The 19,187-nt window shown below is 33.2% G+C and overlaps 1 protein-coding gene across 3 annotated transcripts in view; it reads left to right on the forward strand.

Moving 5' to 3' along the window:
- EPHA3 (EPH receptor A3) overlaps positions 1 to 19,187 on the forward strand; it is a 335,385-nt gene that overhangs the window by 272,576 nt on the left and 43,622 nt on the right. For all 3 annotated transcript variants that reach the window (XM_003783935.1, XM_012801561.1, XM_012801560.1), the window contains exons 10-12: positions 1,689 to 1,814; positions 8,437 to 8,622; positions 18,201 to 18,262. In XM_003783935.1, coding sequence (XP_003783983.1) covers positions 1,689 to 1,814; positions 8,437 to 8,622; positions 18,201 to 18,262 — 374 coding nt within the window. The remainder of the gene's footprint in view (positions 1 to 1,688; positions 1,815 to 8,436; positions 8,623 to 18,200; positions 18,263 to 19,187) is intronic.

Consider the following 19,187-nt stretch of genomic DNA (forward strand, 5'->3'; position numbering starts at 1 on the left):
TTCCGAGATAGTGGTGTCTTTTCAAATTATCCACATACCATCTCAGCCTGAGGAACTCCTGCCCCTCGGCATTAGTGGCCAGCGGGCAGAAGCAGGAGAGATATTAGCCTTTCCTCCACATTCTCCATTTGCACCCTCTCCCCCCACCACTGCTGTTACGCTGCGTCAATGTTACCCAAGAAGTAGTTGAGGAAAATAGAGTTTTTAACCTCCCCTCCCTCTCTCAGTCACTGTTCTTATTTTTTTAAATACTCATTTATTCTTATGCCCGTGTTTCTTTACTCAAAACTGCTATGAAAACATCACAGGAACAGGAATTATAATGTACTGTGACCACGAGATTCATGAATTTGCCTTTTAGTTCAATGAACTGAACACTTGTTAACCCAGACTCTGGAATCCTGGATTCAGCCATGTGTTCATGGTGTTGATTGTTTTCGAAAACTGCTGGCATCTCCAATCTCTACACCCATTTAATATGTGTGCAAACTACAAAATGAACTTGAAGAAATCTTTCTGACATAATATAGGAAATGGCAATGTCTGGTTTTATTTGTTAGGTTAGAGAAACTTCCCTCAATAATTTAATGCAGTGACGGAAAAGATATGTTACTGAGCATCTATAGCGCATACTACATCCAGGCTATCAGTGTTACGCAAATTACAAGCAAAATCAGTGATATTAGTATATATACTGTGGGCGTTAACCTGTAATTTTCTTTCATGTTAAAGCATATTTTTCTACTTTAATAAATCTTATAAAAATTCAGTTTCTTTCAGAGAAAGATAGCTTTCTGAAAGTTGCAATTTGTTTTTAATGTGAGTTATTTTTCAAAATGTTAGCGATTTCATTAATATAAAATCAAATGCAAAAGATTTCTTGTATGTTTTTCCTGTGATATTTGAATTACAGAATATGATTAAAATTTTCACCTTCACAATAGTTCAATAAATAAATATGTTATGGAGATTCATAGTTAACAAATTACATATACGGTAGATGAGTTTAATAATGGTGCTAAGAGCTAAGTTCCGAACCTGATTCAATTTTATTAGAAAGCTATACAACAAGATTTCAGTTCATTTATACTGTTTTGAAGTGTGTATATAATATGCAATATATACATATTTTGCATATAGGGATTTTGTTTATGAATATTAATAAAAGTAATAAAACATCAGACCGAAGATATACCATTTTATCTCCTTTATCTATAATCACAGTAATTATCTAACTTTATATGTATTTTATTTATACTTGGACTTATTGTCAGATACTGCATTATGATTGAAATTTGGTCACTGTGTTGTTTGTAGAATCATGAATAGTCAATAACACCATCGTATTGACTCATTAGTGCTGCCAGTAATAATCACCAGGCCTACTCAACTCTGAACTATCTTCTCAAAAATCCCTTTTCCTATATGTCCATTTTCTTTATAGTGTTTTTGCAGAGAAAATTATTCTCTGTGTTTCTTTCTTGTGTTTCATCATGAGAACCTCCTTTCTTAAATTTCTCAACACTTAGTCCAGTGTCTGCCAGTTTCTATGATACCACAGAATCAACTAAAAGTTGTGCACCTTACAGATGTGGGGACATGTTTTTAACCAATAATGTTATCATAAAATTTGCTCAGAAAAGTTTTTAGAAATACAGCTAATGTCATGCCTTTCTTTTCTTACACAGTAAAACTTCCAGGTCTCAGGACTTACGTTGACCCACATACATATGAAGACCCTACCCAAGCAGTTCATGAGTTTGCCAAGGAATTGGATGCCACCAACATATCCATTGACAAAGTCGTTGGAGCAGGTAACCACCACAGTAACCCTACTGCCCACCTACTACTGTCTGTGCATGACAACTTCACAGCTATAAATTAGAATGCCGTCTAAGATTGCTCGGTGTCTCAAACCTGATATATTGCTATAGGAAGAGGAATTTTCTGAGTTAATGAACAAAGAGAAGCAACAAATAAATGACATTTTAACGGAACATAATGATTTCAAAGGGGCTACACTTACAGATTCACACACCATGGCTACCTTTAGTTTACTGAATTTTAGTGATGGCAACAGCAACAACTCAGTTTTCCCATGGCTACACTGATCATGGGTCACAAAGCCTATTGCTAAACAGGGTTAACAGACCAAAGTGTATCTCATTTTAGATAAGCCCAATAATTGAAAATTTTGATTTTCAAATTTAGAATCCTCTTTGGACTTAAAAAAAAGACACAAAATAAAATCATAACACATTTTACACAAATTTTATTACAACTGTCTTGGATAATTTAAATAACAAAGTGCTCCATTTAAATGCTATCTTGACTTCACATATTCTTAATTTACGTTACCTCTGTCTTTGTGTAGGCATGTTTTTGTCCTAATCATTAATTTATTGAACCATAAATTCAATATTACCTATGAAGTGATTATTAATAGCAGTTGCATTGTTTTCAAGGAAACTTTCAGATATTTCTAAAATAATAATATTAAATATATTTACACAGAAACACATGGACATCCATGACATATGTAGTATGCATGGAAATAAAATTACTATTAAAAAGTAAAATTGAACCATTCTCAACTGTAAAGAGATTTGCGCCATCATCTCATCCTTCAGTGCTGCTCTTTAACACAAACTAGTTATGCTGATGAAGGAATTAAAGTCGAAGATTGAGAAATTAAATCATTGAATTATGTATAACATACTAGATCACATTTTCTGCAAGTACTATATTTATATATTTATGACTGATGCTTCTTCACAAAAATGTGCATATAATTTTCTCTGTTTTCTTTTCTATACACCAAAGCAGTATTTAAATCCATGCTGTAGTTAGTATGCAAACAGGAAAATCTTAGTAATCCATGTTGTCTAAATGAGATGATAATTTACTAAAGCTTCTCTTTTGATTTTCTTCATGCCTTATCCTTCTAAAACTGACATTTGCAGGTAATGTTAAAATATGAAACTGTGTTCATGGAAGGGAAATAGAGTAACTACTTCTTTTGCACAATCTAAAACAATCTAATCTGAGAGTATATACATTTACTGTACGCCTATTCTAATCCAGTGCAAAACAGATAGATATTGACAACTCTGTTTTCTCTGTACAGTGCTGCTTTGTGAACAGCTTCATGGTAGAGACAGTTTTTGTCTGGCTGGTTTTAATGTTTCCCTACAAGACTGCACTTGTCCCGTGTTGAAACTGTAGTAGCAAATGCAACACAAGAACTTTGCATATTAAACTAGATAATCTGGTAAGAGGAGGAAGAGTTTCCCCCCTAATTTTAGATTGCCTTGATTAGCCTTTAGAGGGTTGATCATTTTCAAGATAGAATATGAAATCTATACTTTAAAAACTACTAATTTTCCAATATTTTGTTTTGTGAGATTTAAAATACGTGCAAACATAGATGGCACAGTATAATACTATAGAGAACCTGCATTTACTCATTTTACCAACAGTTTCAATAACAATCACCAAGGGCTACCCTTGTTTCATGTGTAAACTTGCCAATTTCCTACATTCTTTTAAAATGTTAATACAATATATTGTTATTAATAAAAATTTAATAATTATGCTAAATTATTTATGGAAGAAACCATCTTCCATCATTAGAAAGACTAACCTTTTCAACCCATGACATAATATCCATAGTCAATTAAATTTATGGAAAGATTCTCTCTCTCCCCCCCCAAAACATACACACACATACATATATGCTATTATTTAGTTTTCTGTCAGAAATGTTATATATAAATTAATATGTTAGAGAAACTAATTTATACATTGACTCATCAGAAGAATTATACCCATAATTCAAATAGAACTAAAACTGAGTTATGAATTAAATTTCTTGAAGAAGAAAATTTCTATTAAAAGGGAATTCATAATATAATTTGAATATATTTTCTATTATTTCTATAATTTATATAGAAAATAATTTCTATAATTGAATATATTTCTATAATTTCTATTTTTATTTCTCAATTTAGTGATTCTTTTAAAAGTTAAATACTAAAATTTGTGAAGAAAAAAATATTTATTAAACTCTTAATACCTTTTCCAATACAATTTTTCTGCCACTGCACATTCCCCAGCTGTTGTTTATTTTAGGTGGGAAAGGGTCGGTGGATTACTTATAATTATCCTGCAGTTTTAAAAGAGAAAAACATAAATATGACTTTATTATCTATTTAGGTTACACATAATAATTCAAGTGTTTTTCTTATTTTTATTTATAGCGGTTTTGAGTGTGATGCTTTTGAGGCAATGTCCAGGATGAAGTCCCGGATTCCTCTTGCATGTCTCACAGTAGAAAATGGTTTCTCTCCTGCCACTTTTCTCATTTCTTTTGCTGCAAACCATGTGATCCTTTATTCTTTTTTTTTCCATTTTACATTATAAAATGCAGCTTCCCATTTAGCCTTTTCTCAGCATCAAAAGATAATGGTCTCCCCCCTCTTTCTTGAATTTCTGTTCCTCATATTGTTCACAAGCTGAGTGACGAGATTTCTCCTGTATGAAAGGCGTGTCTGCACTTTTTCTCCACTCTCCCTCTTATCTAGTGAGTAAAGGATGCAATTTCCATCAGCCAGAAGAATATTTTCTTTCCAGTTGTAGAGCTTCTTATAAACGTAACATCCACAATACTGATTAGCTCTGTCCACTCTGCGCATAAACTTTGTGTATTCTAAGAAAAAAGTCAGTTTTTCATATTGAACAGGCTTTTTTGTCCTATAACCAATGATCAACAGTGTTTGAGGGCCGAACAATGTACTCAGCATTGTCCCTAACCTCTTGTCATGGAATGAGAAGCACCAAAAACGAACAAACAGACACACAAAAAACCTTTTCCACATCTTACAACATCAGAGCAGAACAGGAAAAATCATTATACTGAAGGAGTCTGACATGGGATCGGGAAAGGTTTAATTTATGCGAGGCATTCACATACTATATGGTTTTATTAGCCCTTTTCACATAATATATGGTTTTATTAGCCCTTTTATATAGACAATATTATTCCCATTTCAGCATATGAGAAAGCAAAAGCTGAGAATTTAAATGGCCATGGTCATACCAAAATGGAAAAATAAAATGTGGAGATTGTACTTTCTAGCTTCAAAGCCCAGGCTGGATGCTGAAGATCACAATATGCCTCGTTCAGAGGACTTTTGTGAAGGGTAAAATAGATAACTGATATAGAACACGTCACTGATAAAGAGCCATTGGGCTTCTTTTATCAACCCAGCAAAGCCTAGTCTCACTAGGCTTTGAGACTAGTGCAGGAGAAGACGGGTCATTCTACTTAAATGCAAGTAGATTCTATTCTGTTATTTTAAATGAATTAATGTACAAAATTTTATTTTGAGTATTTTATACTGACATCTTATATCAGAAAACAAAACACACTCACACAGAGTATGCATATGTCAAAGAGCAGATTACTGATGCACTTATTAGATTAAATGAAATCAAGATCTGGTAATTTTTACTTAGACATTACAGGATCTAATTTTTATTTTGTATGAGTACAAAGTTAATTGAATAAGACAATATAAAACGTGGCTATATGGAAAGATGGGAAATTGTGTTTTCCAACTCTTTTTAAACTTTTCCAAATTTTCCAGGAGGCTGAGGTAAGAGAATCACTTAAGCCCAAGAGTTTGAGGTTGCTGTGAGCTATGACGCCACCAGTACTCTATTGAGGGTGACAAAGTGAGGTTCTGTCTCAAAAAAAAAAAAAAAATTGGTGACTATATCTAGTAATTATCTGATAAAACAAACACATTACTAAATGTTGTATTTTTAAAATCAGCGTTACTGATTTTATGAATTTTGAAAGTAATCATACAGGGTGGACAAAAAGTTCATGTGCAATTTACTATGTTAAAATATTTTAAATTGCACATGAATTTATGTCCACTCTGCATATGTACATAGTATATTCAGGTATCCCACTTGGCATTTTAATGCTCTCCCTCAATCTGCTTTGTGAGGTTCTCTTACAAAATGCTCTCCACAAATGCTTGCCTATTGTGATAAGAACTTTGTTATCACCATCCTCATCAGAACCATCTCTTGCATTGAGAGAGCATTTGGCATTTTATAAAGCATTTTTACATTGGTCTATTAATTTGATCTAAACAGAAACCTTTGAAATGTAGATCGATAATTTACCCTTCTTAAGGTGGTTCTGAATTCAGAGAGATAAATAGGGGCTGAGACTTACCTGGCACTTACTATGTGTCTGGCACTTTCTCAAGTCCTTCAGATACATTAATTATTCTTAACTGCACAGAAATCTTATGAAAGAGATGCAGTGTCTCCAGGTTATAGAAAAGGAAAGAGAGGCCCACAGAGGTTGAACCACTCCCCTAGAATTACAAATGCATACAGGACAGAGGCATAAATAGACATTATGTGATCTGCTTCCCAGTTACATCCTTTCAACCACCACTTTGTAGTATCTCTCTGGTAAGCTGAGCTGTAACATGTCACTTAGAAATGGCATCTGAATTCAAAATGTGATCCCTGATACCATGTTAACTCAAGATAATGGCTGAAATTTCAGAAAATTAAAATTTTTAGGAATGTTTCCTTATGGCTTCCTCAAACTAAATGTTCACCCCAAGTGAACTAGACCTCTCCAGTAATGTTCTTATGGGAAAGAAACTCTTATTCTTGGTTATAAATTCTAAGATGTAGTTCATTCCATCATAATTTATCTCTCTTCTAATACTCTCACTTTTATGATGATAGATTCTTCCTTGAGGTTAGAAAGATCAATGAACTTTCTCCAATTCTGTTCCCTAAGTCTGCCTATCCCCTAAGAAACATGATAGCTGCAGATGCCACCATGGTCACTACATTTCTCCAAAATAAACTTGATTGGTCATCATTCCAGCTCTGTATGTTTCATACTTTCTGCCAAACTATTGCCAGTTGATGGTATTTGTTAAATTAATCCATGAAATCTGCTACTGAGCTTTAAATGCCAAGTTGCAGCACGAACCATTGCTGTGAAAACTGGCAAGACTGGATGATGGGGAAGAAGTCAGGTCTGGACAAAGTTAAGGTTTTCCTGGAGAAAGACAAGCCATTTATTGCTGGCAGATCAATATGACAACTGCTCCTTTTATGGATCAAACCATTTACTTAGACACAAAATAGACTAGAATCTTCTCATTTTTCTCTGGCTTTTACATAGGGAAGGAAGCTAGGAAAATTCAAAGTTATAAGATTGGACCGAGAATGTTATTCCATTCCCCTAAGGGCCAATTAATCCTAGAATATTTCAGAAAAAACCCTCATTTAATATTAACTATATTTTTTAATATGGAACAAAACAGATCTAATAATCCACACAGTAGTAGAAGTTCTTCTGTGTGTAAGAACATTCTATGGTGCTGCTATGAAGCCCTCATTAGAGGAGTGTGGGGGCAGAGAAATAAATATAGAAGGACCTCTTCCCAAGGGAAGCTCAAAATCTAATAAATGAATATTGGTGAATCTTCTCTGTAACAATGTACCCTGAGGGTAGTGACCATACAAGTTCTAGATAATTTTATATCAATTAAGCTAGAATATTGAAAAGTCAGCAATACTCCTTATTCAACAAATTCTGCACTAATAGCACATTTAAGACAATTTTTTTTTTTTTTTGCAGTTTTTGGCCAGGGCTGGGTTTGAACCCGCCACCTCTGGTATATGGGGCCAGCACCCTACTCCTCTGAGCCACAGGCACTGCCCCATTAAGGCAATTTTTTACTGAAGACATTAGGTCTAAGAAAATAGGTCTATGGTAAATGTGTAGGTAAGACATGCTGTGTTTTATTTGATACTGTTATATTGTTGTTCACTCCTCCAAAGTTCAGAGAACTTCATAGCCATTATGTCAATAATGTAACACACCAAGAATCCAATACAACAAATTCTCATTTTCAGAAAGTCTGAGTATATAACCAAATTGGCCTTCTTTGTAAAGCGGAATAAACACATCTGAAAATTAATCTAGTGCTCAAATTTAATCACTATTTGTGCTGTCTTGTGAATTACCTGAGCTAACAGAAGCTGTTAGAAGAAGGGGTAGGAAATCTAATAGATGCAGCTTTCAACATATCTCATGTTTTTTCATATTACACGATTCGGTGCATGGTACCCTAAGATATGTGGATCTTCTTACAAAGTCCATTTTCTACCAGTGTATGGATAGCTTAAGTTTTCCTAGGCAATGTCATAGTATTATTGCCCAAAATAATTTGGAGCACTCTAGTGTACATTTTGTGGCTTAAAGGCTTAAATATCTCCAATGGAATTATTGAGAGTAAAGAGTTGCTCTCTATTGATAATTGTGTGTGTGTGTGTGTGTGTGTGTGAGATTCCTCACATGTTCTTGTTTTTCTTCCTTCTTAACAGGAGAATTTGGAGAGGTATGCAGTGGCCGCTTAAAACTGCCTTCAAAGAAAGAGATTTCGGTGGCCATCAAGACCCTGAAGGTGGGCTACACGGAAAAGCAGAGGAGAGACTTCCTAGGAGAAGCCAGCATCATGGGACAGTTTGACCATCCCAATATCATTCGACTGGAAGGAGTCGTGACTAAAAGTAAGTCAGTCGGGAGACGTCCCTTTGTGCATGCTAAGAAAGGTTCTTCACATCCAAACCTAGCTATTTATGAATTTTGATCATTTTTAGTTAAGTATCTCAGTTCTAACAAAAAGACTAATTTAAGAGTATCATGGCTCTCTTTGACAATAAAGCAAAGATAATTAACTAATACTTTATTAAGAGTGCTATTTTAGTTCTTAAAAAATCTTTTAAAAATATTAGGAGCAAAGCATTAAACGATCTAAAGACATACTGCCTAAAAGATAATTAAAAAGGAATTGTGGAGAACTCTCAGCTATGTTTAGTAGCAAGGAAAAATAATGACTCAATTTTGACAGGAACTCCCAGCTAGTCGCCTTTTCTTTATTGTCCCACAGTCTGATTTAAATTTCCAAGTCTTTACCTTGCCCTTGCTCCTTTGACTTTAGGAAAATCATGAGAGTCTTAGAAATGCTTCTGAGCTGTAAATTTCAGGATCACTATAGACCCAAGGCCTTTTCTTGGTTCTCTGTGGATTTCAAATTGTTCCGCTCTGGGTCACAGATGGGTTCTTGACCGCCCTGAGGAAACTCTGGCTCATAGCCCATGATAGAGATATGAAACTTACGTCCATGATAGTTTCTCCAGCTAGACTCAAAAGGCATCCCATGAGGCAGATCTGTAATTTTTGGCTCTAATCCCAATGCAAACCTTTGGAGAATGATCTGGGATATTTTTTTTTCTCCAAGATTTTAAAGCACAGAATGAAGAATAAGCAAAATTGGCATCATACGCCTTCGAGTGAAAGACAGCATATGGCAGGGAATTTGGCATCCTTTAGGGGATAATTCATTGGCATCGCATTTACATGCTCTATGGTTACCAACAGACATTGTTCATTATGTTTTTCACAATGATATTTCCCTTTAACATAACAGAGCATTTTCCAAATGGTACTACTAACACCAATTCTCACTTTAGTGTGACTAAAAAGGCATTTCCTTCCTCACAAGAGCATGATATACTTGAAGTATACTTTGATTTCCTTTCAAGTCTTTACATATAAGAAGTGGGATTAAGAATTTAACAATGTGGAATACTTTATCCACATACTGCATGCCCATATTATTTTTTAAGAAGTATTTTTTTTTTTTTGCCTCTTTACTCCTAAAAGTCAGTCCTTATGAGTATTGGACATATTAAGATTAACACATTTGCTGTTGAAAAACATTTTTTAAATGTTTTAAATTAATATAAAAAAACTTGCTAGCAGTAGTAAATATTGGGATAGTATCCTTGGTTCTTTTTGGGCAAAGTTATGCCATTTTTCTATGCTATATATTCTATAGAAATACAGTACCACATCTCAGTGGAATTTTAATGTTATTTTCCTGTTCAGTGCTCTACATAACATCCTCATCAAATGATTGTCCTTAGATCTTGAGTCCCGGTAGAGAAAACTCACTTATCCCTGTGCAGCCACTATTCTAACTCTTAATTTTTTACGTTTTTCATCATAAAGCATCTGGTATGTGTCTGCCATGATACAGTGGCATAATTTTATTCTTACCACTAACCCATGAATTAGACATGATAATTTCTCATTTACATTCGAGTAAGCAAAAATTGTAAGGGGTAGATACTTGTCTAAGTAGAAAGTGTAAGACACGGCATTGGGAATTTGTGTTCATCTCAGTCTTCATCTCTATGCAAAAACAGGTTTCTACTTTTCTTAATTATAATTATCATTCTGTATTTTAATTTTTAAATCTTCTCTAACAACTTCACCACAGAAAGGGATTCCTTAAGCATCAAAGAAATTCTAGAGAAAGTTAGTAACGCTTAATACCTAAAAGGAAAAAGAGGACAACAATCCATGTAATTTGGTGATCAGTGACTGAAAATAGACCCTGGATTATAGTTGTTACTTGATTTACTAATCCTGAAGAATAAAAGGAAAGATTGATTAATTGATGATGAAGGAAGGAAAGATGGATGGAGGGAAAGATCAGTGTCTTTTTTTAGTGTTCAATTCATTAAATCACATGAATTTTTCAAAGTAGTGCAATGATGTAACTGCTTGTATCACAAGCAGGGAATGATGAAGAAAACAAATACTTTTTGATATGGATAGAATTATCCTCTATCTTCCTCAACCCCTACAACTCAGAAAAAAAATAAGATAAAAGCCACTATCAAATATATATTAGGTTTAAATTTAAGCTTTCTTACTCATAGGTTCTATTATTTTATCAAACATGAGTCTTTGTTTCCAGAATCATGAATTATTGAAAGCTACCCGTTAGGTTTTGCTATTTCCTATGAAACCATTTACCAAATGAAAAGTAACATTAAACTATAATTACGGTGGCAAATTTTCATAGATATAAAAATGAAATAACTGAATATGAATTATGGTAACCAAAGAAATCCCATAAACCTCCAAGACACAAAAATGCATTAAAAGTAGCCTGTAAAATTGCAGCTATTAGATGTTAAATATCTTAGTCAGGTTTGACTCTGTAACAGTCTAATATGGATTACAACTGCCTTATTCTTAGGGTGAGAGTTCTGAATTTGATATATCTCCCTGGTCAAATAAGCATGTAAGAAGCTGCCAAATCTGACTATATAAATCCCAGTCATCTCATATATTGTAATCATAATAGAGTAGTAGCCTTAGAATTGGATTTTTGGACTCCTCTGTGGCATATTTATAAGCTCTAAGTCTGGCACCCTGTAACATCTGAGAGGAAGTAGACACTCCTTGTGATAAAGTTAATATGTTGTTTTTAATGCATAAATACGGCAATCTTGTCTTCCTCTCCTGTTGTTTTCTCTGATTCCTGAGGCTATATGACTTCTAAAGCAATCTACCTTCAGAGTTCAGAAACACACACACACACACACAAGTGATGTAGAGTGTACAATTTAATAAACAAAAGTGTATTTAAAGAAGAAAAACCATATCGTTATCTAGGGAAGATATTGATCTGATTTAAAAGAGTCATTGATCTCAGTTCAAGTTCTCACTCATCCTTACTGCTTGTTAACCTCCTGCCAATCAAAATGTTCACAAATACTTACTCACTTGCAATGTGGAATTATCATTACTACTGTATTATTTCCAGACACTTGAAAGATCAAATGAGATCACATAAGAATACATAAAATGGCAAGGAATTATGCAAATCTAGATTACTACTCTGGTAGACTCAGAGATTTCACCAGTGATATGAGTGTATGCAAAATAATTCTTGAAAATAATTCTTTTTTGTGCAAAGATAATTTTTTATTATTGTTATTAAATTGTGTGCCTTGAACACAAGGTCCAATCCAATGTATGCTTTCCAAATCATTTGAAGAAAGTTTTTATCATTATATTTTTATTCATTCGAATTGAGCCATAAACAACTTGAATGGTACATTTTGAGCCTGATGATCTTAAATAAGAGGGTGACAGAGTCTCTGATCTTCAAAGTAACAGAAAGCTATGGGTACAAACTGTTGAGAACTGGATTCTAACACGTGTTATCAATTTTAGTTGAAGTTCAAAAGGATGTAGCTTGTATTTAGCAAGTGTTTAATATTTCTGCCATCACACCATTAGTCACACAATGTTCAAGCTCCAAGGATACGTCCCATTGGCCATTTTTTTAACTAGTAAATAGAAGGAATTACAATGGATGAGACCAATGTATTTTCTCTTGGTTTATTTTCTGGAAATTAAAAAAAAAATTATCATGCAACTTAACTGTAATGTTCACTACTGAGGAATGTCATAGGCAGAACATTAAGAGGATTTCACATAATTAAAATATATCTGTTCTGGTGAGTATCCACTTTGCAGCAACACCTTAGCTTTTTCTTTACACTCTCCTATTTCCTTGCCTTGTAGCAGAAGGAAGCATTGCTGGAACAGGATATCACTATTTAATAATTATGCCAAATTCTTGTTATTTCTTGTTTGCCTCTCTCTAAAAGTTTCCTTCTGCATTTTTCTTGAGTGTTACACTTCATATCATGTTCTTAATAGACAATACATATGTTGTTCTTATTTTACTAACAGTTTACAGAAATAGTTCGTTAGAATAACACATTGTGGACATTCTGGTGACACAGATTTTTATCATGCCCATCTGAGTGCCTATATCAATAAAATTATGAAAATCTCAGGTCAATGTACTAGAAAAAAAATAAGATAGGAATGCTATTTTACATGTTAATGTTCTTTTTGTTTCTTCCTCATTGTCCACTCTTGTCTCTTGGAAGAATTAGCCACATTTGAATTATAAAAGTATAAGATGATGTATATTTTCCTCAGTTATTTAGATAGCAAGGTTTTCTGATATTTTTGAAAGATGAAATACAAATTGCATGATTTATATGTGCCCCCAAACTGTTTTTTTTCTGGATCACTAGTTTAAACATAAAGCAACTCTCATTAAAAAAGGCAAAATACAATGCATTAGTATAATAGCTGATTAATTCTTGTCTTACACACACTTTTGTAGAAAGGAAGGAAAAACAAAATCACCACTAACTCAAGAGGCTAGTAATATCTGGATACCAAGCTAACAACTATTATTAGAAAGTCAAAAAACAGGTCACAGTAAGGCATGAATAAAAATTCAATAATACTAAATTATCATGCCATATCCACCAATGTATTACAAAATACTATTTTCATGTCCAAAGTTGTTTTAATATTTAATAATTCCTCAAATTCCTATTAATTTACATTAATAGATAAAAAACTCGATACAGAAAACAAACAACCATGCTATGTTTTTATTAGCACATACTGAAAATATTTTTGCCTGATAAATATATGTAAACACTCCCAAAGGAAAAAGATACCTACAAACATTAAATTCAATAGTAAAACATTAAAAGCACTTATTTTGAAGTAGGAAAATCAAGCCTGCTATCATTACTTAATTCAATATTTTATTAAGATGTAAATCTTTTCAAATTGCACATACATATAAATGAATGGTTGAAAGTTTTAAAAGGAAAAAACAAAAATTGTTATAAAATCAGGTAGAGCATATTAGAGTTCTGCATTCACTAATTGCACTTACTGTATGACTCAGCTCTAACTGGAGTACAGGAGAATAAGATATTAAATTCTGTCAACAAAGATATTGAATTCTGTTTCTTGTTGAAGTAAACATATTTTAATAAGAATTTATATCAGCCAAATGGAAAGCATTCTGTATGTTAGGATTTATAAATATTTTTGGTTAAGGAAGACTTGGAGAAAGTATTGTTCAGTCTTATTTTGAAGACAAAAGCTGCCTTAACCAGTCTAAAATTATAGCCATAATCTGATAAATTGTAATTTACGCACAGCTAAGTGCTGGATTGAGGACTATAGACAAATGGAGTTGGCCTCTGGTCTCATTTACTGAAAACAGGAGGTGTGCAAGGGATAATTTCAAAAGTAATTTCTTAAGTAAAATAAAATTTGGAGGACATTGCCCTGTATTTTATAAAGATTTAATGAGAAACCCTCAGAAAAAGTATCTTAATACGTTTATGATATTAGTTTGATACGATATATGGAAATCTGTAACTGAAACCTTTTCTTTTTCATCAAAGATCAAAGATGATTCAAGTCTTCTTGATATAGTGAGACATAGTTTGCCAACTTCCTTCAACCCTCCTTCACCTGTTTATGCCTTTTCTCCCCCTCTTCCATCCTAATTCTAGACTGCTAGCTGCTAAGGTTAACAATTTTGATTTTATAAATTACACTGATGCGTTAGTATATGTTTAAGTTTTTTGAAAGTAAGATGGAAAGTGTTAGACACAATTACTATTGTTAAAGAGAGTTAATAGCGTTTACTTTTGAAATGAAGTTAATAATCTTTAATATTTTAATAATCAAGAGATATTTTATGTTTGAAGGAAAATGTTTAAATCTACAAACCAACATTCATTTTAAAACTGCAAAGAAAATGATTCTGACCGACTCTCTCACATACACACATTATTCTACTCTTTTTATGGAAAATGTGGTTAAGAAGGTTGTGGTGAAATAGTGCTGAATCTGGAATTTGTAGACATTTTGAATCATATTTCCTCTGTCATCAAGCAGTGATTCAATGATTAGTAATATCTCTGAGCCACTGGGGATAGATTGGGAAAGGAACTGATTTTAACAGACTGATTTGCTTTCCTTTACGGTTGTGAAAGCTCACCAGTTTATTTTTATTCATATGTCAATTTAAGAACAAAAGCAAAACCCTACTGCAAATTTTGCTTTATTCATTTTTACCCGCTTTCATTTCCATGAGTCATAGAACAGTGTTTCCATTGAGTTTAGTATGTATGCCCAGATGTGTTTTGAGGTCTCCAAGGGCAGTGAGTGATACAGGCTCTGTCTTGAGGAAGCTGATGATGTCATTTCTGAATCAAAATACACATGAAAGAGCATGCGATGTTGAGGACAAATATATGGCACAATGTGAAGAAGAGCTGTGATGATAGAAATAATTGTTTTCACTATGTGCAAACTAGTTCTTACTACTATTACAATCTCTTTTTCTACAACCCATTTTACCATAGTCATAATCACAAGGGAAACTCTGAGTTAAGATCCTTCTTTTCCTTTGGGGTAGATACCTCGTAATGGGATTGCAGGATCAAATTGGAAAAAAAAAAATACTTCTTTCTAAGGTAGAATATTTGTAATTCTGTTTACTTGTTGTACATTTACTTTGCTGAACCTTTGAACTTAATGCAAAGCACATTTACAGACTTGTCCCATCTTAACTGATGTGTTTATAAATACCTAAATTATAGAGTTCACTGCAGGCTGATCTGATTTCTGAATGGTCATGGAGCTTTGACTTAATTGACTAGTTTGATTCTTCAGCTACTTCTATTTCCCTTGCCAAACATTCTGGTAGGCAAGCTAATGAGAAGTGAAATGGTCATAAGGCTGGGAGCCAGAAGGAAAGCAGGGATAAGCAAAGGTCTGAGGAGTACAAAAATAGAGAACTGGCCAATGTTAGAGAAAGCTGGGGGTGAGAAGCAACATACATGTGACTAGACTTGCAGTATGCATTGAGTTTTGATAGCGTATTATTCCTCCCAGACTTGTATTAGGGAAGGAAGACAGAAATTGGTGGTGGTTTATGGAGAACATGCATGTGCAGAATTTTATTCATTCATTCATTCATTCACCCATTCATTTCATCAGGCTTGGTCTCTGTGACCAGTCTTTGGGCATCTGATACATGTTTAGGAGAGATCAAATTTTCTAAGGAAATGGCAAATTTGCCCTTCCTTCCTGAATATTTTCAAGTTAGTGTTTAGTTAGAATTTTGAAAAAGCAAGTTCTGTAGATTTTCAAGGTTCTAGTATGCTTAACACTGCTTTCCAGTTAGTATTTCATTAATTAGATATACATGATATGGTGCCTAAAATATGTAACTGAATGAATCTTAGCGGAAAACAGATCAAATGTAACACCTGAAAATTATCAAAATATTTTTATAGAATTTAAATACTTTGTTTCCACCTCAGTAAATAAGATATACTTCCTGGGATAGGGGTCCTCAAACTTTTTAAACAGGGGACCAGTTCACTCTCCCTCAGACCATTGGAGGGCCGGACTGTGGGCCCTGGGACTAGTCGGCTGCTAAGTCGGACAGGCAGCAGCAGGAAAAACACCCAGCAGGCCGGATAAATGTCCTAGGTGGGCCGCATGTGGCCCACTGGCCGTAGTTTGAGGATGCCTGTCCTGGGATATGATCAAGTTACCAAATGTAATAAGCATAACTTCCATGTTACCAGTTCATAATTTACATGTAAAAATTAATACTTTTCACTTATGAAAGGAAAAGCAAGGAGAGGAAGCCATTATCTACCGTCAGAGTGGGAAAGTAACCCTCATGACATAGAAGGTGCAAATTATGAAAGGTTATAATTGCTGTGTACGGTTAGGTGTACGTAGGTGTTTGTTTAAAAATCTATTGTTAGCCCTCGTTCTTTTAGCAGTACTCAGTTAAGACTTCGCTCAAGTTTTCTAGACTTAGAACAGAAGTGATTTTCCTTCTCCTTGTAACATGATTTAATTATAATTAAAGCAACATTATGGCCACAGTAAAGTAAGAAAATTACAAGGTAGTAATACACGTAGGCTTTGAAATCAGAAACAGTCGCGGTAAGGATTTACTTAACTACCAGCTCATTGCATTACTGTAATAAATTGCTTAAATCCACAATGTTTTCAGGTGAGGAAATGGTAAGGTGGGATTAATCCATGGCACTAATGTACACATATGCGGTGAGGATTAAGTGTAATGGAACATATGTCAAGGATATAATGAAATGTTACATAATTTTAATAATGGAAAAAGATCATTAGCATTTCCAGTATATCAACACATACATTTTTTTATGTTTCTCTTTCTTTTTCAGATGTTTGTTTTGTATTACTTATTTCCCTAGTTGATGTCACAATGTGTATAGAGTTATATTTTCATCTTCGTTCACATACATTTACACTGTAACAATTGTCTAAAGTGCTAAAATATTCAGAATCATTTTAATTCGAAATAGTCTTTAAAATTGACATGCAACAATTCATTAAATTATACGTATGATTGAAAATGTATTCTACTTAAAGTTGTATATATCCAATGTACTTAGTACCTTTGCAGCTAATTTTTTTTTCATACTTTAATGTTTCCTTCAGTATAAATTTCCAAGAGTAACAGCACAGTGTGTTAAGATTGTAATTTTTGGCTTTAAAGTTTGTTAACTATGGGATGCTGAGTAATTAACCTCTATGTCTCAGTTTTCTCAGGTGTAAAATGGAAATAATAATTACTATGTTAATACATATAAAATAATTAAACCAGATTATTGTACATAATAAGTGCCTTATAACTACAGTAAAATATTGGGTTAAAGGTTTAATGTACTTAAGGCCACATATTTCCAAAATGGTTATTACAGGTTACTGCCAATAGCAATTTTAATTTTAGTTCTATTTTTCTATTAAACAAAGCATAGATTTTATAATTTTAATGAGTTAATAAATATAGGTAAGAGATTACAATTACCATTGTTAGCTTTTAGTAGAACACACATGTAGAATCCATGAAGGCTGGACTTTTTATCTCCCAGATTCCAACTAACCAACACAAAAGACAATACCTAGCACAGAGCTTGGTAAATACCCACGAAAAGAGCAAATGCATGTTGAATTTCTGACTTTATCAAGCTTGAAGGAAGAAGTACTTGATTTTGAAGTTGAGTTAAGATGCAATGAGTTAAAAGAGGAAAGGGGCATATTTGTGTTCACTGAAAGTCATGTCAAATAAACCAAATTAGGGACTGTAGGTTATAGGTCTTTGTTCTGAAAACTAATTTTCTCCAGCTTTTTGTTTTTTAAGTTATATTTTCTATTAAAACCTAAGTGTTTTTTTTTTTTAATTGCAACTTTGTAAAATTTGGAGGACAGGGAAAGTTCTCACGTTTGTAGTCATTGGGTGTATCAAAGTGTCTATGTATGTTCATTGCATGATAATTTGTTGAACTGTCCTGATTATTTAACTTATTATTTGCCATATATCTAGGTAAGCCAGTTATGATTGTCACAGAATACATGGAAAATGGTTCATTGGATAGTTTCTTACGTGTAAGTAAAATATTTTATATGTGTATGTTATACATGAATATATGTGAATGCACATACATATACCACATGTATTAATAATAGTTGAGAATGTTAGAGAGTGTCTAACATTGCCAAGTAATTAGGGAATCTAACTTTAAAGTAAAACTGAAATAGCAAGAGGAACACTATAAATTTGCATCTCTGTTTAGAACCATTCAAATGCTAATGGTTTACATTGTTTTTAAATGTGAATTTTTCTTCAGACTTTTTGTATTGCCAACATTTCCAAGTGATAACTTTCAGATGAAAGCTATAACCCAATTATAGTCCAAGAATATGGGGAAAGGGGGTGGGGGGATGGGAGGAGGGAGGGTAATTGGTGGGATCACACCTACGGTGCATGTTACAAGGGTATTTGTGAAATTAATTAAATGTAGAATATAAATGTCTTAACACAATAACTAAGAAAATACCATGAAGGCTTGTGAACCAGTTCGATGAAAATATTTCAAATTGTATATAAAACCAGTATATAGTACCCCACCATTGCATTAATGTACACAGCTATGATTTATTTAAAAAAATGAAAAAATAAAGTAAAATAAAAATATAAAAGAACCCTAAAGGAAGACATAAAAACCATGGATGTAAGATAAAACTATTTCTTTTTTAAGAATTAATCTCAGTCTGCCGTAGAGTATGTCCCTCTCGCATGGTGCTGTCTACCCAGAATAAGCATTTGCTATATACGTTCTCGATTTAAAGATATCATTTGTTAATATATATATAGTTTTTAACTCTTTAATTTGGGAAGCTTTATACTTTCATATATTTCAACATACTATATTTCAATGTAATATATTGGACATGTTAAATTTTAATGTATTTCAATAACTATCATGGTTAAAAATGTTATGAAGTTCAAGATACTGCCAATTACCTGTCA

The sequence above is a fragment of the Otolemur garnettii genome, unplaced genomic scaffold (genome assembly GCF_000181295.1).
Source record: "Otolemur garnettii isolate 467f Iridium unplaced genomic scaffold, OtoGar3 scaffold00009, whole genome shotgun sequence".
Taxonomy (NCBI): Eukaryota; Metazoa; Chordata; class Mammalia; order Primates; family Galagidae; genus Otolemur; species Otolemur garnettii.